Source organism: Lepidochelys olivacea (assembly GCF_965140295.1).
Source record: "Lepidochelys olivacea isolate rLepOli2 genome assembly, chromosome: 1".
In the NCBI taxonomy this organism is placed as follows: Eukaryota; Metazoa; Chordata; order Testudines; family Cheloniidae; genus Lepidochelys; species Lepidochelys olivacea.
The window spans coordinates 82,454,130-82,479,209 of record NC_140411.1 but is presented as its reverse complement, the minus strand read 5'-3'; the positions used below and the strand labels follow the sequence as shown (position 1 = coordinate 82,479,209).

Sequence of the window (25,080 nt, the reverse complement as noted above, 5' to 3'; positions counted from 1 at the left end):
TCATTTATTTTACAATGCATTTCTTTTATTTTATTTTATAATGTACCAGTAAATGTATATTTTGTACAAATTCTTATATATATCTTGTATATACCAAATTCTTAATGATAATCCCTCCTATCACACTCTATTTTAGTTTTTCTTCTGGTATAGTGGGGACAGGGTGCTATTTTTGTATGCAAATTTTAGGTGTGCATTCTAGTGAGGTGGTACTGCATGGCAATAATTTGTTTTCCAACTTTTTTGAAGACAGCTTAATACTTTATATATCTTTCCTGTTATGAATTGAGTGGCTGAAAGTCCACATTCAACCATGCCACATTAATTTGCTTAAATAATCTTTAGACAGCAGCAGACTCTCTTGTCATAAAACAAATCTGGCTTGCAGTGGAACATATATTGTTTCACTGTGACAGGAGTGTGGGGTTTGTCTTGCACAAGTCTCAAGCTTTAACAGATGTCTGGCTCTTATTTCAGTAAATGGCATGACACACTACATCCGTTTAGAGCTTTTGACATATGAATCTGTTTTTGTTTAACAGATGATTTGCAATGGTGAGCAATGGACTCAAATGACTTCATTTTTCAAAGTCAATTTATTTTAATATTGATGTTAGAATGCAGGCAATTTGAATTACAGTGTCTCTAGCATCTTCTTCCAATGTTCTCTTGTTCCCATTTCCTTGTTGATATTTGTCTTTTTTTAAACTTTGTTGCTCAGAATGTCTTTAATGCTAGCCAAGGAGTCAGGGATTTGGACTTTTTTTCATGGACTTCTAAAGCTTCCCCCCCCCAGGTGAGTTAACTGTAAAGAACAGTAACATTATATCCTGATGTTTTACATTAATAAATATATTTATATTAGATAACCTTTTGAAGTCTGCTGTATTCTGATGTATTTTTGCAGGAAATGCTAGATATGTAAATACCATACTGTAGAATTGTGTATCTACTCCTTTAATCTCACTGTACTCTAGATTGAAAAATTATTAGTTCAAAATGCTAATGATCGTTACTGAACCTCCAGCAACACAAAAATAACAATTTTCTTTTAAATATAGTACATCCTAATTACAATATTCACGAGAATTGTTGGCCATTTAACATTAAAAAGAGAACCTTCCAATCACTTATGTTTATAGACAAGGTATACTGCTAAACTTTTCTTTCCCTGTTTTCAGTGCTATACACCCTACTCCATTGCAAAAATCAGTAAATTGAACATAATAGGCTCCTTATGAACTGGGTCAGCTCAAAAATATTAATAAACACAGCTGATGAATAAGGCTTTGTGTCTGTCACGGAGGTCACGGAAAACACAGATTTTGTGACCTCTGTGACTTCTGCAGCGGTCAGTGTGGCTGGCTCAGGGGCTGCCCAGAGTCTGCTCCGCCAACCCCAACATCCCCCTCCCACCCCATATCAGTGGGGTCCTGGGCTGTGCACCACCGCCTGGCACCCCACACACACACAGCACCAGAGGAGGTCCCGGGCCACCCCGCCCAGCACCCCTGGCGTGCTAGGCCACCCCCCGCAGAGCACCTCTGGCCCAAGTTTTAGTTAAGGGTATATAGTAAAATTCATGGACAGATAATGGGTCATGAATTTTTGTTTACTGCCCGCGACCTGTCCATGACTTTTACTAAAAATACCTGTGCTGATGAACACTACACTAACTTCTTTACTAATCTATTTCAAAATTTCCATAATTCCTAGAAAAATATCCAGTTGTATTATATATGACTAAGTGTTTTAAATATCTCTCAGATGCTTTTGTAAATGATCTGAAAGGCTATTGCTGCTTTTTAGGCAGTAGTTTCCATAGAAATTTTTTAATGGAAACTATTCTCAATAATTACACATATTTGTTCAGCAACTTAAAAATATACTTTTTCACTGTTTTTTTCCCCCACAACAACACTGAACTGCTTTGCTGCTCTGTAGATATATAGAGTTGCTGTAGAACATTAGACTTTTTTCCCCTTGAAACAATTTACTTTAGAAAATCCCACAACTTGAAGTGAAAATTCCCTTCTTTGCAGAACAACTTTATACTGTATAATGGCTCAGTTGCAGTATTTTTTCTTGGGAAAGCTATTATAACATTTGGGAGGGGTGTTATAACATTCTGGGCACAATACACAGGAATCAACACCAAATAGAGCTGAAAACGGAACAGTGCAAAAATTTTGATTTTAATAAAGAAATTAACCACACTTGCAAATGGACTTTGTATGCAGGTCACACGTCTTGTTTTTAAGGTACATCAGCCATTGCTACTGCTACATATTTGTTTCTTTGTGATATAAAGTGTGTATGAGTGTTCCTCCCCATTATCTTCATGTATACTGGAAATTTTATTAAATTACAGCCAGTGGAAGAGCCATGCCAGTATTCCTCATTTACAGTGCAGGTTGGAGAGTTGCCTAAGAACTCTAAACGTATGGAGTCATCATACCTCAGAAGTATAACATCAGATCAGGCCTGGGTTTGTCCTTCATCCTTGCTTAGTTCTAAGCAAAATAAGTCTGCTATGCTACTCCAATTGTCACAATAAAAATATAATAATAAATACACACTAGTATTTTATATGTGCGTACAAGAAACATGGGGTTACTGCTCCACTTGGCCTTAGTAATAATAATTTTACCTTTATTCAGTGTTTACAATATATTCCTGAAATTGAGTTCAGAGAAAGGAGCACATTTAAATTGGAAACCAGCTAGCATATATGTCTCCTTTACACATGCCTAGATCAATCACTGGTTACTTTTACCTGTTATATTTGCAACATATTCAATCGCGTGTTTGGATTCTCTGTGCTGATAAATGACAGTACTAAACACAAAGTACTTCATGAAAATGGTGGTGAAAATAATTTTATGTCAAACTGCACATATGAAAATATCTGTATATTTAGTGGCCCAAATTTAAACAATTCATTTTCCACTGAAGTGCCTGTTCATTTCAAATACAGCAGTAGTTGAGTTGTGTGTACCTCTGCAAGCTAAAACAGTCAGCTGGAAAGGAAACTTACAATTCAACTGGCATTATGACCAGTTTTTTTTCTCTTTCTAGGTTAAGAAGTTAACTGTTCCAGACTCAGGGAAGAGGTGTTTCTAATCTAAAAAGTGCAAAGGCATTATTAACAGGTTCTATTCTGTTTTTCTTTTGCTTCTTTAAATTTTTCAGGAGCCTAGGTCTAATACTGATGACTTTTTCAAAGACACAAATTCGCGCTGCACACGGGAAGCAGTGATGCAAGAGCAGGATATGCCATTCCTTCGAGGTGGACCTGGAGTGTACAAGGTAGTGAAGACTGGCCCTTCAGGTCACAACATCAGAAGCTGCCCTAACCTTAGAGGTATCCCAATTGGAATGTTAGTTCTGGGAAACAAAGTCAAGGCAGTAGGCGAGGTATGGATCCTTGTAGCTTCAGTTCATGTCTTCATAGATACCAGTTTATATCAGTAGTAAACGCAACAAAAGCATCTTCCCCTACACAAGGTTTGCTTTTCCAACCCTGGTGATTAAATGTTAACATTTGAACTTGATTTATATTATAAATACTAATTCAGTTATGTGTTTTGCTTTGTAGAAAAGTGTTAATTAATTGGAGTTACATTAAACATGAATTTTCTGATACCACAGTTACCTACAGTTATTTATATATTTGTTACAGTATGGTTGATTCATTGCAAAATAAGATTATCTGTTTCACTTACTGATCATATGTATCAAAGTGAATTTACCTTGTTGGAGGAATCATTTCCAGGGCTGTGATCAGTTCAAAAATTATCCTATTTCACTGTATTTATTCAATTGTTATTGTACTTGTCATCATGCTTTGGTATTTTCCTATTGAGATGGGCTTGAGGATGTAGTGTGTCATGCTATTTTTCTCAAACAACATCAGGAGCATAATTAGCAAATTTACAAATATTTCATATATAACTAGACATTATAACTTATTTTGGTGTTTCAGGTGCCAAAAAAGCATGGAGGTTGTTGGATAACACCTTCTAAGAGCTTATTTGGGTTTGTGTGGTTGGTCAAATATTGAACTTTTTTTTCTAAACATAAACTGGCCTAATATTGTGAAAGTATTTATAATTTTAAACTTGCCATACATGGAATTGGTTATTGTTATACCTCAGGCTGTGGCCTTAATTTCAGAAACAATGTTTTTTGTAATATCATGATGGAAATGAGCATATTGTTTCAAATACTGAAGCATGTTGCTGGATCTGAGCACTGGATTATTTGAAAAGTGAATAAACTGCTTTTTTATGTGTGTGTACCAGGTGACTAATTCTGAAGGTACATGGGTGCAAATGGATAAGAACAGCATGGTAGAGTTCTGTGAGAGTGATGAAGGCGAGGCCTGGTCCTTAGCTAGAGACAGAGGTGGAAACCAGTATCTGCGGCACGAAGATGGCAAGTTGTCTTTTTTTTTTTTTTAAATTAACTACTTAAAGTGTTTGCCAAAGTAAAGTGGGGGGAGGGGAAGTTTTAAGAAAGAACTGAGTTTTTGAAAAGATGTAAAACAATAACTTATAAAATAACCCAATTGGAGAAAATATGAAGTCAAACTTTTTTCAAAATTAAATTTGCAGTAGTCATCAGACATTTAGATTTTGCAAACGTGACATTTTTGTAAGTGTTTGGAGTCATTCTTCTATATAAAATTTGAAGTAGAGTGTTGTCCTTTCTTCTGTTTATGGTGATTCAGTTTTCAGACAACTAATCCTGTACTTCCTAAGGCAACTTTCTACAGTCTACTTTTGTCTCCACCTGAAAACAAAAAAGGACTGAATGAATTTGTACTGCATCTTAATTTTTTTTATTTTGAGTTTAACATATAATCCCAACCATTGGATTGGGGCGACAAAAGTACCCTACTAAAAACTGCCAACAAATTTTGAACACCATATATGAAATGAGAAGAAATCTGTAGTTGGTAACCTAATGTTCTTTTGCTCAGTGCTTCCTGTTTTTCCTATTATAATAAAGGAGTGGTGAATGTTAAATTAGGAATGGCAAAATGATTTCCAGAAAATGCAGTACATACAATCACGTTTTAGATCATTACAACCAGCATATTTTGAGCAAGTTCTGTAGATTTTGACAGAGCTCTCTGAGCTTTTCCTCTTGGCTAGAACAATATTTTTCATTATCCGTGTCACTTTCTGTGAAAATACTAGCTTAATTACCTCTATGATCAGTTAGAGAGTAGAGTGGGATATTTTCTCAGGATGATGTGTTTTTGTATGTACCTCAACCAAAATAGATCTTTAATGTGCTATTTATTTAACCTAATTTAGGATCCAAGCACACTACCGCTAACATCTGCTTAAAATCGGAGTTTTTTCCCTCCGTTTCGAGGACACTATCCTTAAAGTAGTAGTACTGGGGCTTTCTTTGGATCTAAGGAGTCAACTGGACTGTTTTTGACCGCTGTACTTAGATTTAAATGTGATAGAAATGTAATATCTGCTACAAGCTCCTTTAGAGAATTTTATCTCACATTTGCATGAAAGTAGCCTTGATCTTATAGGTCTTTTAACTTCTGTGTAATCCTTTTTCCATTTATTCTGCTATCCTGTGATGTCCTTTCTCATCTGTGGACATTCCAAAGTAACCTTGTCTTATTTCATTATGATGTGCAGAAAACAAACTTTATGCTGCGGTATAGGTATATAGGTATACTGCCTAATTCTGTGGGGAGGTGTGTAATGTGTAGTGAGCAAATAAAGGCACACCTTGAACAGTAAAGATAGAAAATATTTAACAACTGTTGTTTGACTGATTGCACGTGTGCATTCCACTGCAGGCGTTTGTGTGTTCCACTGCACAATTGAGTTTTTCCCTTAGTGGCACTAGTCAGGGCAGCATGAGTGCCCTGCTGCCTTGTGCACCACATGCAGGCATAAAGGATCAAGCTGCCTTGACACCCTTCTCTCTCTCCTCCACCCCAGTGTCCTAGTGTCCTAGCTATCTTTAGTCAAAATATATAAATACTGCCAGTTATGTGTAGTTTAGAGTTTGGTTGGTTAATTTAAAATAAATGTGTTTGTTCTTTTGTGTGCTTTTGGCAGCTAGGCTGGGTACCCACCCCAGTACCACAGATATGCAGCACACTCCAGGTTTCAAGCCCTGCCATTCTTGTGGTAAGGCAACACCTAATAGTTACCCTCACCCCTGTTGTCTTAAGTGCTTGAAGGAGGTCCAAATGAGTGACAAATGCAGCATTTGTAAGGGCTTAAAGCCCCATTCAAAAAAGGGGGGGGGGCAGATTAAAATATATGCTGCTGAAATTGACTTGGGAGGACATTCAAAGAAGAAACATACCCCAGAGCACACCTCTAAACAGAGGAGTTGGTTGGCTTCAGAGCACGGCATGGGCCTGTTGTGACCAGTTCCCGAAGCACCTTTGCTGGTCGAATGCCCTGGTACCAGAGTGTCGTCTTGGTCATTTCTACTCCTGAGATGTTTGAGGCTGCAAGAGAGTTGTTAAACTTCTCAGTGCCACCATCACCAATGGTTCAAGAGACTCGCCCGGCACTGGCACCCAGCACCTTCACCTCCATACTGGGCAATTCCATCAAATTCAGCAGTCAGGGTACCAATTAAGGTGATATTCTCTACGGGAAAGCCACAGATGATGTGCTAGCCACATCTGGATATGGAAATTGTATGGCGGGCCATGAACGCTCACAAAACTAAGGGCTGGGGTGCAGAAGGGGGTGAGGGCTCCTGCTGGGTGTGCGGGCTCTGGAGTGGGGCCAGAAATGAGGAGTTCAGGGTGTGGGAGGGGGCTGATACTTCCTGATCCTGAAGGCAAAACAGTTTCACAGGCCTATTTTAGGTCTAATACCTAACTTAACAAGCTAAGCGAATTTGAAGCAAAAAGGTTTCTCTCAGCTTATGCTTACAGCAGTCTGGCTGGATTTCTCAGCCAGGACCCCTCTTATAGTCCAGGGATGCTGCTTTTGTCTTTCAAAAGTTGATGCTGGGAGTAAAGATATGGGGGCAGAGGTGATTTGTGTCTTGTGTTCTCCATAGCATTTCTCATCAGAAGTGACTGCTGTGATGATTTAGTCTGGCCTCCTGCATAATACAGACCACTGAACTTCCCAAAATAATTTGTTTTAATTTGAGCATACCTGTTAGAAAAAAAAATCTAATCTTGATTTAAAAATTGCCAATGATGGAGAATCCACCACAGCCCAAGTAAATTTTTCCTATGGTTAATTACCCTCATTGTTAAAAACATACACCATTTTTTTTCCCAGTCTGAATTTGTCTAGCTTCAATTTTCAGCTGCTAGATCTTATTCTACCTTTGTCTGTTAGATTGAAGAGCTGATTATCAAATACTTGTTCCCCATGTAGGTAGTTATAAACTGTGATCAAGTCACACTTCAATCTTCTCTTTGTTAAACTAAATGTATTGAACTCCTTGAATCTCAGCACTAGATGATTATATCAACAATAATTCCCTTGCATAATGACAGGTTTCAGAGTAACAGCCGTGTTAGTCTGTATTTGCAAAAAGAAAAGGAGTACTTGTGGCACCTTAGAGACTAACCAATTTATTTGAGCATGAGCATCCGATGAAGTGAGCTGTAGCTCACGAAAGCTCATGCTCAAATAAATTGGTTAGTCTCTAAGGTGCCACAAGTACTCCTTTTCTTTTTGCAAATAATTCACTTGTTTATTTCTTTTGCTCTTTGTCAGTCCTGAATTTATGCAGAGGAGTGAAGCCTTTAGGAAAACTTTTCTACCTCTAAATTTAGTTTCTTTAATTTTTTCTCTATCGGTCCGATACTCACATATAGTCTGTGATGTTGGGTCTAGAACACATGAATTTAAGGGTGTGGGATGATGTTTTGCTTCCTGTTCAGATGTTATCCACCAGAAACTGACTGTTGCTTTCTTGCCCATATGCTCAGGGTCTAACTGATTGCTATATTTTGGGTCAGGAAGGATTTTTCCCCTGAGTCAGGTTGGCAGGGGTTTTTCCCCTTCCTTTGCAGCATGGGTCACTTGCAGGTTTAAATTAGTGTAAATGGTGGATTCTCTGTAACTTGAAGTCTTTAAACCATGATTTGAGGACTTCAGTAACTCAAACAAAGGTTAGGGGTCTATTACAGGAGTAGGTGGGTAAGGTTCTATGGCCTGCAATATGCAGGATGTTGTATTAGATGGTCTTGATGGTCCCTTGGAACCTTAAAATCTATTAATCCAAATATGACTGAAAATAATTGCGCAAGGGAATTGTCAGGGTTGGGTTTTCTTGGTGTTTGTTTTGGGGGGAGTAGGGACAGGGGAGGAGGTAAATCCTACAGTACCAGACTGATTCAGAAGAATTCAAAGAAGATCAATTGACAGGTAGGAAAAATGTTTTTCTTTTGAGGTTCTTTTTGTCTTCAAAAGACACTTTTTCATGTTTTAACATTTCATCTCTATATGTTTTTAAAAGAGCAGTACATTTTCTCCTAACAACTGCATATTTTTCATTTGGCTGATATTTTTCTTCTTTTTTAACTGAGCTAAAATTATGTGGCTGCTTTTGATTTTGCTACTACATTTTTATTTAGTGTTATGTTTTGCGTTGTGTATGGTTGTCATACATGTCCACACAGCTTTTAGTTTTTGTTATATTCATTTTGCTCAGTTCAGTATTCTGGAAATTTACGTGATGACAAGCACCAATTATAGTTAACATTTTTAATTAAAATTGACTTTTTGAGACATCTTACTAAAATGTAGCACTGTTAGATGTGTTAGCAGCCAGAAGATACCAATTAAAGCAACAGGAAACTCATTTACCATCTGTTTTATAATTTAGTAATCAGAAACTGCTATATTAACATAACATTTAAAATATTTTTAATTCCTGACACCTACAATTTAAAATGAATGAGATGCATTAAATGATGGTGAGACATGCAAATGACTGAGGGGAATTTTTTATCTAGCTAATGGGAAATAATTTGATCCTCCTCCCTTCCTCAATAAGTCAGGTTTTCCAAAATACAGCTATTGCAGACAGTAGATGTCTTACCTGTTTGTGCAAAAGAATGGCTGATACATACCATTATGCATATTAGTGTATCAACAATAATTATGTACTTTCAATGATTATTTGTTTGTGCTAGTTCCTACAGTGCCTCAGCTTACAGATGTTTGAGCATGGACAGTCTCTGCCCCAAAAAGTGTAGACATATTTGCAAACCAATAAATTTGAATTTAATATGTTTTAACTAAAATAATAGTTTGTCATTACTGACTCTCCAGAACAGGGGTAAGAGTACTGGTTGTTGAAGGAGATGATGATGAGCCAGCTGAGTATTTTCTCCTCTACAATAATTGCCTCACAGCTCCATCAGTCTGTTAAAAATGTTAAGTAAAGCATAATGAACAACTGTATTTCATTACATTCCTGAATATTCAGCTTAAGGCTGGTGCCCATTTTCAGTAGTGTATAAGCTAGCTTGTGACATGAGTGATTTTACACTTATGGTGTATATTTGGGGGCCTAACAGAAAAATAACATTAAAAGCTTTCACTATTTTGTCTTGTGACTCATCTTTCCTCTGCAAATCAGTGATAAAAGAAATACTAACTCTGAAGTGGTGGCTTGTTTTACAGAGCAAGTTCTGCTAGAGCAAAATGCTCAGACTCCTCCTCCAAGCCCTTTTTCAATACAAGCTTTCAGTAAGGGATCTGCTTGTAGCAATGGACAAGGATTTGATTATGGCCTTGCAAATAACAAAGGTAAGTTTATAGCTACAACTATTTTGTAAAACATTGTTTTCAAACTTTAGCCTGTGCATTTTTTGCTACTCATTTTCCATGACTTGAGTAGACATCAGTGCCATTTGCAACACCAACAGATGTGCCCCCACAAAACCATCCATCATTATGGTGAAAAGAGTTGCTGACAATTGCAATGGCATTTCTGCTGTATTTTATGCAGTTAGTAATATTGTAACTTGTGTAAATTTCTGCTTTACATAGATGTAAAGGGAATACTTTTAGACTTACTGGAGTTTTATGTTGGTCCCTTTAATTGCACTATTGAATAGCTTCATTGATAAGTTAATGTCCTGTAAATTCCTGTCAAGTTAGCCACAGAATTGTAATACAAGAATTACAATTTCTTACTCATTGAGCCAGAAAGAGTGATAACATCCAGTATTGTTCAAATTAGGCTTCAAAATCGTTAGGTTGGAAAATTTTCAAGAAAACCATGAGGATTCTGGCTATCTGCTTAAAATAAGCTTAATTTTTAAAAAGTGCTTTTACATTTGATGACTGGGTGGAAGATTAGGTTTGATGTTTTGATTATAGTTAGTTATACTACTAAGCATTTTTATAATAGCATGAAACTGCTCTGTCTAGATTATAGGCTTGGAAATCTCACATTAAAGTAGAATATTAATATGGAGTATAATGCTAGTAGTTGTTAAATTGGAGTATTGCTTTGTTAGCAAAAGTATATGTAGGTTTTTAGAGTTTAGGTTGATAAATATAGGAACCAAATAGCTTAATCCAGATGATATCGTACAATAAATCACAGCAACATATAAAACAAGAAGAAATGCAGCTTCAAGTTTGAACAGTAATAACATAGGGCAAATCACCTGGTATCTGCATCAAACTTTTGTTCACTCATTACTTATATGCAGAAGGCTAAGTGAACTGGAAGTTCTTTTGCGTAGTCACGTGTTCTTGAGGAATATCACTGAAACGTGGAGCTTTGCTGTTCTAATCTTCTGTTTCTGTGGTCTAGGTCAGGGTTTCTCAATTCGTGAGTTTCTCAACCTTATATTGGGTCACCAGAACATTTTGTCTCGTGGCAGTTCCTGTGGCTCCTGTCCCACAGGGCTGGCTAGGCTCGCCTCTCTGCTCCAGGCATTGCAACCTCTAGGGTCCCAGTGCCACTCAGGTTTGGCCCAGCTATCCTGATGGGAATCCGGGGAGGCCAAATTTGAGTGAGTGGCACTGCACTCCCATGAACCAGGTCACAGTCCCACTCTCACAAATTTGGGCCAAACCTGAGTGGTGCTGCAACTCCAGAGGTTGCAATTCACAGAGCAGAGAGCCAAGCCCAGCTAGCCCCTCAGCACAGGAGTGGCAGGAGCCACACCTGTGGGCAGGGGGGAGGGGAGTGTACCGGGCACGATCCAACTAAAACTACCACAGGGCAGGGCCATAACCAGGGTGGGGCAAGTGGGGAAGCTGCCCTTGACGCAAAGCCACAGGGGTGGCTCAGGCTGGTGATGCCACAAGGCTCAGGCCAGACCCAGGCAACGGGGAGTGGCTCGGGCCAGCCCCATGGGGTGGAGCTCAGGGAGGGAGCGCGACCTCCACCTGTAGACTCACCTTAGCTGGTCATCCAATCTGTCTTGGTTGGGGGAGACACAACCAAAAAATTGTGGGGTGACTCTGCAGTCCTCCTCCCTTCACCCCCCTTGTCACCTCTGGTATGGGGCACAAATACACTTGCTCATCCCGGGCGCCAAAATGCCTAGTTACATCTCTGCTCCAAAGCCTCCAGACTATTTACTGGATTGCAACAGGCCATAAATATATACAAATAAGGCCTGAGCCCCAAAAGGTTGAGAACCACTGGTCTTGGTGACACTTGCTTTTGGGGTGGAGGGTGAAACTTCCATTTAACACTAACTAGAGCCATGGGCACACTTCAAGAGTAGGGTAACTTGGTTTTGGTCTTGAAGAGGCTTTTAGTAATTAGAATTTTTTTTTTTTTTAAAGGGAGGACAGAAGAGGGCTTTATCTAAACTTTCTGAATTAACTATTTTTCACTGTTCATATAATTTTAAGGAACATTGAAATACAGGATTTACATAATTTTAATGAAATTTTAATATGTGAATGAAGTTTGTCTATTCTTTATCATAACTTAATCCATCCCTAATGGGATCCCTTTTTCTGGATGAAGATTAGAGAAAATTCATGCATTTTGATAGTTAGAAAACTAAGCTTTGCCCACGCCACTTCCCACTAGAAGTTCTGCCTTCACTGGGAGCAATAGTTTTTTCCCTCTTTTTTGTTTTTACTTCTGTTTACAGTTTACAGTGTAAGAAGTAATTATTTTCTTTACTACTAAGTCTTTTTCTGAGGTTTTCTGTATTATTTAGCCCATGGTGTAGTAATTTCCCCTGTGAGATCATTCTGTGAAGTACTCTTTTTTTCCCCAGCCTAGCCATCCTCATTTCAAAATGGTGACTCAGACCAGAAGCACACAAATGCAAGAGATGCTCAGTTTGTGGGGCAGTATTACAGATTACTAGTGAGCACAGGAATTGTTTTATAAGAATAAAACATTAACAGTGATTTTCTGTGATAAGATTAAGAGAAAGGAAGTTTCCTCTCATGTTTTGTCAGAATGAATAAAATCCTGAAGAGAAACTTGCTAAGGTCAAGAGTATTTGTGAAGGTGTTGTGGTTCATTTGTCTAGCTCCATACTGGTTTCTATGGCATGCCACTGGATTATTCCAGCTGTGGAAAAGTTAGATCTTCATTCTGTTACTAGCTTCCAAACCTTTTATGCCACATTAGTCTTTTTATTTAGCTTCAAAATCTAATGCATAGTTTGGGTGAGCAAGTTCTGTAATCATTGTTTAAATAGGTTTCAGAGTAGCAGCCATGTTAGTCTGTATTCGCAAAAAGAAAAGGAGTGCCTGTGGCACCTTAGAGACTAACAAATTTATTTGAGCATAAGCTTTCAAGTGAGCTACAGCTCACAAATAAATTTGGTCCAATAAATTTGTTAGTCTCTAAGGTGCCACAAATACTCCTTTTCTTATTGTTTAAATAGGTATCTTCATTTACCTCCTTATCTATCTTGTACCGCTTGTGCCTTTCCCAAGAGTGGAGAATCTATAATTACTGTACTTGAAGGAGCAGAAAGGTTATTTCCATAAACTGGAGTTCAATTATCTTGTCAGAACAGACCACATGTTCTACCATACATCCCAGTTCTATAGAGTTTGTATTGAATTCCAAGGGATGGAAAAAATAAGTGTGTGTGAGTCATGTATTTTTATATAATCTCAACCTGAACCCTATCATGTCTTGATGAGTCTGTGTGGTCCCACAATCGTCCACTTTCCAGAGGCCTTCAGGGTTAGCGTGTAGATGTACCCAGAGTTTAGTTCTGTACTGGTAAGCTATTCAAAACTCCAGTTATAGATGAGTAACCTTTCTTTCCTACAATTTAAAAGTACTCTTCTGAAGATAAATGGAATGGATGAGCCTTACATCCCAAATGTTGTATCACACACTTGAAAAGCGTATGTTCTTCAACCACAAGAAACAATCAGTGACAGATTAGAGTTATATATTAATTGGAAAAAATAAGTTTATAGATGACAAAAATGTCATAAATCTCATTGCATCCTCCAATCCACCGATTGTCAAAAGAGACACATGTGCTTTGTTTACCCTTCAGCAAACTATGTGGTACAGACCTGGCCAGTTTAGATATTCCAGGACAAAAAGATGAATGCACTAATGGATTTTTTAAATGTACCCAATTCATATGTCATACTGAATGTAACATCTAAAATGTTTTACTCTTGACGTTTTTAAGAGATAAAACATACTTATAAAAATGGGCTGAGAAAAAAGACTGATTGACTTTCACAAAGTTGTTTACGTATAGGAGAGAGTGAGGCTTGTTAGCACGATTTGTTATAGCAAAGTACTTGATATATCAGCTATCAGAAAAACAATAATGACCCAGAAAGAATAGCTAGTCTAATATCCCCAACTGTCAGCTAAGGACATAATAAATCTCCTCCTTCAAGGAGTATGCCTGTGGGTGCTCCACTTTAGGTGTCTTGAAGCCCTGTGCTTGTAATCGGAAATTTTTAGTAACAGTGTCTGGTTGGGCTGCGCATATGCCGTAGCCATCTTGTGTCACTCCGAGCTATTACATAGTGGTGCACAGCCAACCATCCCCCAATTCCTTCTCTACCACCTTTGGCTTGAGTCGGAGCAACAGCAGTACCCTCTCTTACCTCAGATAAGCTTAATAGTTCATAGTTGTTCCCAATTGTGATAGTTTAGTTGTCATTAGGTACCCTATCCCGTTGCCCTTTATATTTTATATTTTACTTTATCTTTTCTTCTAAAATATATATATGTTCCTTCTTTCTTTTACTCCTGCGTCCTCGGCAGGTACTCAGCTATTACCTTAAAAAGAAAGAGGAAAGAAATAAAAGCAGGGTTTATCCCTGTTCTTTCTCTAGAGGACTTTCTCTTTCAGGAATGCCCAGCTCACCTGGCTTTAAACACTGTCTGACTTGCAAACTCTCCATACCAGTTTTTGACAGCTACTCACAGTGTTGCTTTGGCGAGACATGCAATACCCAAAACTGTCCACACTGTAGAAAACTGACAGCCTGGACAAAGAAGGCCAGGGATCTCCAGTTGAAACTCCTTATGATGGAGAAATCCCTGAGACCAGCCTCATACCCCAAATCCAGGATGCCTCCTGACCAGCGGTCGTCAGCAGCAGCGTCTGACGGGATCTGCTTCAGCAATGGCTGCTAAGGAGCCTGCTCCTAGAAAGGCTACCAAAAAAGCAGCCAGTCATCCCCACTCCGAGAATTGTCTAAAAGAAAGCGATCTACAAATGAAAAAGATGCCCCAGTACTGACAGCACCGAGAGTGTCAGACCGCAAGACACCAGGAACACCTGGTACCAAGACTTCCCTAGGAGCTAACATCTTATGTGGGCAAGCTCTAATGGAGTTGCATGCAGCAAAGTCAAACCTCGCAGCGGGAATCTCCTCTACTGATACCAACGGTACCCCATCTAGACTGGGACCAAGCCTAGTAACCACTCCCTGTGGATCAGCCCCTCCTATCTCCAATGATGAGGATGAAGCAGTAATATACGCTCCTTGCCACTCCTCACCTAAACATGGACCTTATCACAAACATCTACAGACATGCAGGGCTGGTATGGTCAACCATGGGCACTGTCCCCTATACCATTCCCACCCAATTGGCCATACTGGGATCCGTGGGCAATGTATAGAGCCCCAAACCTCAGGCCCCCTAACCCACCTAGGTCCAGAGCAACACGGGCCCCTTCACCAACTGTCCCAGCACCCTCACAGACACAAGAGGAAGAGACCGAGGAGCCTGGGGACACAGCTGAAGGTGACACTCTGCCGCCCACTCACATCTCATCTTCGTCACTGGATGAAATGATGATGCCACCACGCCCCCGCCCCACACACACACACACAGTCTATGGGGGATGATTTCAAATCTTTTCAAGACCTCTTCAAAAGGTTAGCTGAATCCCTGGACATTTTGCTCTCAAAACTACCAGAGACCCAACACAAGCTCACGGACATACTCTAGGCATCCCCAGTAGCAAAGAGAGCCCTGCCAATTAATGATATCATGGAGCCTGCAAAAATAATTTGGCAGACACCTGCTACAGCCTCTCCCTCATCTAAGAGGTCTGACAAAAAGTATTACATGCCAGCAAAAGGAGCTGAATTTTTATTCACCCATCCCGCACCAAACTCTCTCGTGGTAGATGCAGTCAACCAAAGGGGAAAACAACACCAGTCCATACAGACTGGAAAAGGCTAGACCTCTTCAAACAGAAAGTCTACTACTCTGCCACACTCCAGTTCCGCATAGCCAATTATGCAGCCCTACTGGCAAAATACACACACAATCTGTTTGTGAAAATGTCAGAATTTATTGAATGTTTACCTGAGGACAGAAAAAGCAATACAAGGCAAACATTTCTGAAGGGTCTGTCATTGCTAGGATGGCCCTACAGGCCTCTCTTGACTCTGCAGACACTGTACCATGGTCTATCACTACCTCCGTGGTCATGTGCTGTACCTCCTGGCTCCATCTTTCTGGTTTCCCAAGGGAGGTCCAACAACTGTTGAGGACTTACCCTTTGAAGGGCAAGAATTATTCGCTGACAAAAAACGATGATTTTCCTCACACCTTAAAGGACTCAAGGGCAACCTTAAATACCTTGGGCATATAAAATAGAAATATCTGCAAATAAAAAGAAACAGAGCATGTTTTACATCCAGAGATTCCAGTCTACACTATACTCCCAGTCACAAAGACAGTACAATCAACAGTGTAAACAAAAACAAAACAGAAGTTGGCAGAACCAAGATGAATCTTCGACATCTCAACCATCCACCTCCAGACAATCATTTTGAATGTATAGTTGAGGGCACGAGACCTCCACACTCTGATTTCTGAATGAGATACGGCCCCCCGCCCATTCGGAAACTGTCACCATGCTACGCAGTCTGGAACACCATCACAGCAGATCATATGGGTTCTAGAGATTATCCAGAAGGGCTACTCCATCCCCTTTATTTCTAGCTCACCTAACCATCCCTCCTTCCCCATCCCTCTTCAGGGACCCTTCTCATGAGCACCTGTTAGAATAGTAAATAAATCACTTCATACCATTAGGTGCCGTGGAACCCGTACTATCCACACACAGGGAGAGGTTTTTATTCCCGTTACTTTCTAACTCAGAAAAAAAACGGCAGGTGGAGACCCATCCTGATTTTACAAAAACGTAGTGAATTTGTGAGAACGCAACGTTTCAAAATGGTGACTCTAACCACAATAATTCTGGCATTAGAGAAAGGAGATTGACTGTCAGCCCTCAACCTCCAGGACACTTATTGTCATATTACCATTCACTTGTGACACAGAGGATTCCTGAGATTCACCCTAGGGAAACAGCATTTCCAATACAGAGCACTAACCTTCGGCCTGTCCACTGCCCCAAGAGTTTTTTTTTTCAAGGTTCTTGCTGTCGTTCCAGCTCACCTCCGCAGACAAGGAGTGATGATATTTCCAAACTTAGACGATAGCCTGATAAGGGCACCAACGCAGCAAGGAGCAATAAATGCCACGCAGACTGATAACCTGGTTCACGGACTAGGGTTGCAAATAAATGTTCAAAAATCCAAACTGGTTCCTGTCCAAAAGTTGGAATTCATAGGGGCCTACCTTGATTGTGTCTCAGCAATAGCAGTGTTACCCCAACAATGCTTCCTCACTCTAGTCAACCTAATTTCAATGGTGATGAACAGCCCACAGGCATCTGCCAGAACATGCTTCCAACTCTTGGGGCACATTTTGGCAACAACATTTGTTGTAAAATATGCCAGACTCCACATGAGATGCTTACAGGCCTAGCTTCGAGCAGCGTATATACCGCACAGACACTCTATCGACAGGTGCCTCACAATGCCATGCAGGGTAAAAGACTCACTTACATGGTGGTCACAACTATACAATGTCTGCTCAGGAGTCCCTTTCTAGTAAAAAGCTCCAACCATGATAATCACAACAGATGCTTCCCTAGTTGGTTGGGGGGCACATCTTCACGACAATACGATCCAAGGCTGCTGGTCCCCAGTGGAGTCCAACCTGCACATAAATTTATTGGAGCTAAGGGCTGTCTGAAATGCATGCGAGCACTTTCTCTCTTTAATCAAGAACAATGCCATCAAGATCCGTAAGGACAATATAGCATGCATGTTCTATATAAATTGCCAAGGGGGAGCAAGATCATACCCCCTATGTACAGAGGCAGTACATCTCTGGAATTGGTCCAGCACCAACCACATAGAGATATCAGCATCCTATCTGCCGAGATGTCAGAATACGACTGCAGATCAACTAAGCAGGGATTTTTCACAAACCCACAGGTGGGAAATGGATCCCAGAATTCTCAAAACTATATTCAAACTGTGAGGGTTCCCCACCATAGATCTATTTGCAATGCCAGAATGCCAAGTGTTCACAATATTGCTCCCAGACCGGATTGGGACACCACTCCCTAGGCGATGATCTCCCCCTAAAATGGGAGGCACCACTCATTTGCGTTTCCCCCAACTCCATTCTTAAGCCGAGTCTTTCACAAGATCAGGCAGGACAAATCCAGGGTCATTCCCGTTGCACCCACATGGCCCAGACAAACGTAGTTCCCATACCGGCATCAGATGACAGTGAAACTGCCTCAAGACCTTCCCTTAATACCTCACCTATCACAAGATGTGGGACACGTCTGTCTCCCCAACCTTGCAGTACTGCATCTCAAGGCCTGTTACTCCATGGCTGACGGGTTGAGAAGGACTGTTCTGAAGAAGTGAAAGATATACTACTGAACAGTCAGAGACTAAGTACAAGAAAGACATATCCATAAATGGAAACGATTCTGCACTTGGTGCCAGGACAAACAGATCTGTCCACAGTCAGCCCTACTGCCAAGAATCCTTGACTACATACTGGGCCTTAAAAAATTGGGGCTCTCCACATGCTCCATCAGAGTACACTCAGCTGCCATCACCTCATTCCATGACAAGATAGACAGTCACCATATTTGCTCACCTGATGATTAAACGCTTCCTTAAAGGCATAAAGAAAACTTATACCACACTAAGAAACCCTACACCCATGTGGGACTTCAGCCTTATTTAATGCAGTCTCATGGGAAAACCGTTTGAACCCCTTGCAACTTACTCCTTGTTGCACTTCTCAATGAAGGTGGCTTTTCTCATTGCCCTCATGTCCACAAGACAATGGGAGAATTAGGTGTCCTAATGGCACACCCACTTTATACAACATTCTGTAAGGATAAAGTAATCCTACGACCGCACCCTAAATTCATACCCAAGGTCACCTCCCCTTTTCATTTAAATCAGCCTATTTACGTAACTGTATTTTGCCCGAAGCCACGTGCTGACGGGAGGAAGGCCTCACTCCAGACGCTAGATGTTCACAGAGCATTAGCTTTCTACATAGAAAGAACAAAAGCATTTAGAAAATCACTTAGATTATTCGTTTCCATAAAAGAATGCTCAAGGAGCCAAATCATCTCAAAACAGAGGCTATTCAAATGGATATCTGGATGTATATTTGTGCTACAAAAACAACTATCTGCAACCCCCATCGGGAGTTCGCATACATTCCAACAGATGGTTACCAGCATCTGTAGCCTTTCTCAGTACCTATCATTGACATTTGCAAAGCTGCTACCTGGTCATCAGCCCATACTTTCGCTAAACACTATGCTCTAGAACAACAGTCAACAGCAAATGCTTAGTTTGGACTATTCATCATCAACAGACCAACTTCAAAGCCCCTTCTCTCCACTGACAGCCCCTGCTCAATAGACACCTAAAGTGAAGCACCCACAGGGACACTCCTCGAAGAAGAAGAAGAAGAGAACGTTACTCACCTTGTGCAGTAACAGAGGTTTTTCTAGATGGTTGTCCCCTGTGGGTGCTCCACTGCCTTCCCTCCTCCCCTCCACTTCGGAGTTTCATGCCGATTCTCTGAGGTGGAGAAGGAACTGGGGGACGGTTAGCTGCACACAGCTATATAACTGCTTGGAGCAGCACAAGACGGCTATGGCACGTGTGCCGACCAACTGGGCACTGCTACTGCAAATCTCCAATTACAAACACAGGGTGCCAAAGCACCTACAGTGGAGCACCCACAGGGACAGCCATCTCATGAAGAACCTCAGTTACTGCACAAGGTGAGTAACCTTCTCATTCGTTGAAAATATGTGCCAAACAAAGATAATGGATCTTATTTCTAAAGAGTTTCTTTGGCATTCTAAAAATGTACACATTTTTAAATAGTATTTTTTTTCCCCGAAGCAGACATGGAGGGAGTAGTTTTATTTTTTACAAAAATTACTAGTTGACCTAACTTTCTTTTGTTGATATTTATATATACAGAAAAAGTATAATACAACTCTTGACCTAGAATTCATTGTTCTGAAGATGGGCATTTTGAATTTGTGAATTCTGCACTAAACTTGTCAGTTGTCTTTAGTGTAGTGTGGGATGGGGTAGTAGTTGCAGAAGTAGTGATTCTTAAGGTTTTTGAGTGCCATATTGTTGTAACACTGAAATAAAAATGGTTACACAGATGATTGTTTAGATATAGGTGCTTCAGTTCCAGCTCTTCTTTCATAGTAATTTTGATTTCTCATTTTTAAAACAAAAATATAGTATTAAAAAGAGAGAGAAAATAAGGAAAATATTTAATTTTGGTGGTGTTGGATCTTGTAGGAATCATTAGATTCTCTAGTCTTTTTCTCCTTTTAAAAAATTAGAGAATTTATTTTAAAAATCTAAAAAACTTCAGTTTTAAAGTGAGTTGTTCATTTGTTTCCAGTTTGTTAAAATTATTTTTCCACTAGTGCTTCTATAGTACTGTCAAAAGTGATATGGGATGTCAGAAACTGTATTTAAATAAAGGAACACTGTTAGGGTATGGTAGATAATAGGGGCCAAAATTATTGCTGCGAACATCTCAAGATTTGACCTTAAATGATTTAACCTACCTTTTTTATTGTATGCACCTTATGTTTGCAACATACATCTAATTCTTTCTTTTCCTTTTTCCAAACAAAGGCTTTCTTCAAAAAAAAAAAAATCACAACTTTCCTAAGATACCCTCCAACAGCCAATCCAATGTGCACACAGAGTTTTCTTAGGGAAACAAATTTCAGTTTAAAATCAAAACATGGTTGTAAATAGTGGGGAGCATTTTTTAGCTGTGAAAAATGCCTTGACAGTGTTCTTTTAAGTTTTAAAAGCAAGCAAGTACTTTCCTAAACTTGTCTCTCTCACACACACAAAATATGCCTGCCAATGCTTAATTATATTTTATCTTAACCCTTTTATTATCTTAACCCTCCCATCTGGCGATACTCATCTGAGAGTTTTGTTTGCACTTGTGTGTATTTCTGTGAATGGTAGCTGATTTTTTTGTTTGGCTGCTTTTGTTTGTTTTTAGCAAGATATAGGTGATTTGAGATGCATTTTGGAATGCATCCCTTCCAATGAGTCCCTTCCAACCCTGATATTCTGTGATTCTATGTTTTAAATAACAAGGGTAAAGAAGTCATGATTCTTACAAACCTTGTTCATATTTTTCAGTATTTGCATCACCATTCATGGGGTGAGGCCTCTACATTTAGCCATGTGTGTTTTATAGTTCTAAGGGATTTTTTCTCCAATTGTGTAAAAGTTTGTGCCGTATCTTAGAGTTTTGGAATCAAAACGAATTATGTCAGAGATTAGTGCGGTCTTTATCAATTATCTTCATCTAAACTTCATTCAGAAGCATTTACTCTGCCTTTGTGGAGGATGAAAAATAACAGGTTGTAGTTTTGACTGTTTTGCCCACTACAGGTGACCAACTGAGTACCATACTGAATTCCATTCAGTCACGGCCTAATCTCCCAGCTTCTTCCATCTTTGATCAAGCTGCAAAACCTCCCTCTTCCCTAGTCCACAGTCCATTTGTGTTCGGACAGCCCCTTTCCTTCCAGCAGCCTCAGCTTCAGAGTAAGTCTGTCAGCCTTACCTGCCTCATCAGTCCATTTCTGAAGCTTTGTCATTGCTATAAGTCTTAGTTGCTTACCAGCTACTAATCATCCATCAGTGCATCTGTCTAGTTTTATTCTTTTGAATTAATTTTTTATTATTCAGAAACATGAGTTAATGCTCCCAGAGAAGCATACTTGTGCTATTTTTATTTCAGTATTAAAATTACTGTATTGATTTGTATATATGTTCTGCAGTGTAGGTAGTATACTTACGAAAGTGTGTTTCTAATATAGTGTATTGCGGTAGGATAATAATTAAGGTCAATATTGCATACAATGCAAAATATTGTAATTCCTGTAACATTTAAAGAAATTTTGATTACAGATAGATAAACAGTAGATAAATATTTCAGTTTTCTATTTTAAAATGTTTGTTGCCTCCTACATTCCTTACATTGTCATAATTTTTCGTTAACACACTTGAAACTTGGAATTGGGACAACTTAATTCAATAATTAGAAACATTAATAAGAAAAGCATTTCTGTCTAGCATAGGTAGCCACTGGCGTGCTCGTGACCATTGGCACCAAAAAGTTGTTAAACATTAACTGCTGATGGGATGAAGAAGAAACTGTTAAACTTTTTCTCAAGTTAGAGGTCATTAAGAATGGCAGATTTGATCACCCTGGAGAGGTATTTCTCTTTATCCACAGAACAAGTATAGTACAGGTAACAGTAATACAAGCCTCCCACACACACTGTCCTTCAGAGGTGCCTTATTATTTTCTTGTAGAAACCATTTCAGTCAGTTCAGTCTCTGCCTCTTCATTCATTGGCGTCCTCACTGAGAATAAATCAAGAATGTGAATTGTGATAGTGGTCTGTAATATGTATACTTATACAGTGAGAACTAGACTGAGCTCTCCAGTTCATTTCACAAACCCTTCACCAAAAAGCCTTCAAGAACAATAACTTTTTGATTATACCAGAGTCAAAAGAATGACCTGGAAGTGAAATACTAAGCCATTTAGACATCCTCTGAGCCATCCAATATCAGGGAGGAATTTAACTATAAAATTGGCAATTTTGTAATTGAATAAAACTTTTCTCTATCATTTTGAAAATATTTTTCTTTAATGGAAATGAGCCTCCCTTCTGTCTTACTGATACATACCTTTCTTTAATTAGTCTGTCCCCGTGTATGGTAAATTAAATCACATTATTTTAAAATAAGGGTGATTTCTATTGCCTGAATCCTGTGAGTCTCTGCAAACAGGTGCACTGCTGCATCAGCATAAAGCCCTGTTGAAGTCACTGAACTGCCACAGTGACACAGTGAATTGGAGGACTTGGGGCATCATTCTAAAACTGTCTGTCTATACAAACTGTTACTTAAAAACACTTTTTAGAAAGGTTGAATTTTCTATTGGATTACGTTTTCCTGAGTAAGTTGCCTTTTTTTTTTCCCCGTCACATCTTTCATCGTGGGGAGCTAGACCACAATCATCTCTTCATTTTTGTCACTCTTCATTTCTACCATGACTCTTTTTTTCCTCCCATCCCCCAATCAGTGGAAAGAAATTTAAACTTTTCTTTAAAAAAAAAAAAAGACCACTAGGGTGGTGGTTTGCTTTTTTAACACATTTGTCAAATTGCATTTAAAAATTATCCATTGACCCTTTTCTAATGAGATCATCTAATATTCCAGTTATCTCTGAATAAGGGTGGGTAGAGTATCTACTGTTTCTTTTTCAAATTATATCATCCCCCATAGTTCTGGGATGATATTTCAGCTGTCATACTCTTTTCTTCTTTGAATGGGCCATGTCTTCTGATCCACCTTGTTATGTCAAGACTCCTCTATTGACTAGACAGGAAGCAGCTAGACCTGTGCATTTCTATGAACTTCATGCCTGTCACCATCTTTCTGCTGTGTGTGCTTGCCACTACATGGCAGAAAAGGGATCCCATTTCCATGTCAGACAAACTTCTTAATTCCCAAGTGGGATTGTCCTATTTCCCCTCTCTCCAAATTTTCTTTACTACTTTAACTCGCCACTTTTCTAATAAACTGTCTTCTACTTCTTTCCCCTTCTGTCCACCATTATTCACACCCAGTAAAGTATTGTCCCTTTCTCTGCGAACACAGGACAATAGCTTCAAGATGGCAGACTGCAAGACGGAAGACTTATGAAGTATGTCTATCAAGGAATCCTCTTCTCTAGTGGGTATAGGAGTCAGTATTTTCTTTAACCTACTTAAATATTTATAGTGCAGTTATCTCTGAACCACCTTGTTCTCACAGTGGTTCTTCCCAATTTGAAAATTTTGACTGATCATAATGGGAAATTGGGCTGCCTTCACCTTTACTACACTGGCCCCCACAAATCCCCATAAAGCGTAGTGAGGCTATGCCAGCGGCACTTTGGACCAGCAACTGCATAAAAGAACACCAAAACCATCCTCAAGAAATCAAAAAGAATGTCTGAGAGAATGTCTCCCTTCTCAGTCACCATGATATACAGGAAATCTTGTATATCAAAATACTATAAACAGTGTAAAGAGGAAAAAACCTCAAAAGTTAAACCAAACATTTCAGATTGCTTCTCACTAGAGGAATAGGATTTGTCAGCATCTGAACATTCAGAGGCACCCCCGCAGGGCAGGCTTCTATCAGTACTTTGAAACTACAGTGAAGCCTATTCGTTTGTTCAAACATCCTTAGCATTATACAGGGGAAAAAAACACTGCTCCCACTTAAGATCAAATGAGTCTAGGGATTGTTAACAAAATTACAATTGCATTATCCTTCATAACAGGAACCAGTATTGATTAAAAAAGATAATCCTCATAGATGGCATCCAATACCGTCACAAGGAAATATCTGTCTCTATCTGTAAAGCAGACCAACAAGAAGAGAATCTGATAGCACTAGCCTGCACAAAGTGGTGTGACACACAATTTTGAAAAGTAAAAGCTGTCATGCCCTTCTTTCCACTTTAGCAGTAGAGGAGAGTTAAGATAGTTCAGTATGTATCAAAGTTCCTTTCTTTCCTGAGGATATTCCAAAATCAGTAGACTAGGAAATCAACAGTGAGAGGTGTGGAAATAGGAGTTTCAGGGGTTGAAAGTCCCACCATGACCCTGTTTACCCTTCCTTCAGGTCCAAGCCATCACATTGGCTACTAGGGATAGATTGAGAATCCCTTCTTATTGGTGGAGTCTTCTCATTTCAGCATAATTTAGGAGATCTTTCTATATAGGCAAATGATCCTTTGTGTGCTCATCAAGAGGGAATTCAGTTGAGCTGGAGAAATTCCTGGGAAATCACATAGTTCAGTCATAAATAGCAAAAATATTTCAGATACTGGACAAGACATACAGAATAATATGTTGTTGAAATAAATTTGGAGTAATGAGGATACTGGTATGGAAGTTACTAGATTGCAGGCCCTAGTTCTCATGGGAGACTTCAATCACCCTGATATCTGCTGAGAGAGCAATACAGAGGTGCACAGACAATCCAGGAAGTTTTTGGAAAGTGTAGGGGACAATTTCCTGGTGCAAGTGCTGGAGGAACCAACTAGGGGCAGAGCTCTTCTTGACCTGCTGCTCACAAACCGGGAAGAATTTGTAGGTTAAGCAAAAGTGGATGGGAACCTGGGAGGCAGTGA

The 25,080-nt window shown here is 39.5% G+C and overlaps 1 protein-coding gene across 1 annotated transcript in view; it reads left to right on the top strand.

Annotated features, from left to right (window-relative positions):
- Window positions 1-25,080, top strand: part of MYCBP2 (MYC binding protein 2) — a 412,169-nt gene that overhangs the window by 297,664 nt on the left and 89,425 nt on the right. Inside the window, exons 53-57 of the mRNA XM_084646996.1 lie at window positions 722-796; window positions 3,193-3,417; window positions 4,305-4,437; window positions 9,657-9,782; window positions 21,270-21,425. Of these exons, the coding sequence (XP_084503122.1) occupies window positions 722-796; window positions 3,193-3,417; window positions 4,305-4,437; window positions 9,657-9,782; window positions 21,270-21,425 (715 nt within the window). The remainder of the gene's footprint in view (window positions 1-721; window positions 797-3,192; window positions 3,418-4,304; window positions 4,438-9,656; window positions 9,783-21,269; window positions 21,426-25,080) is intronic.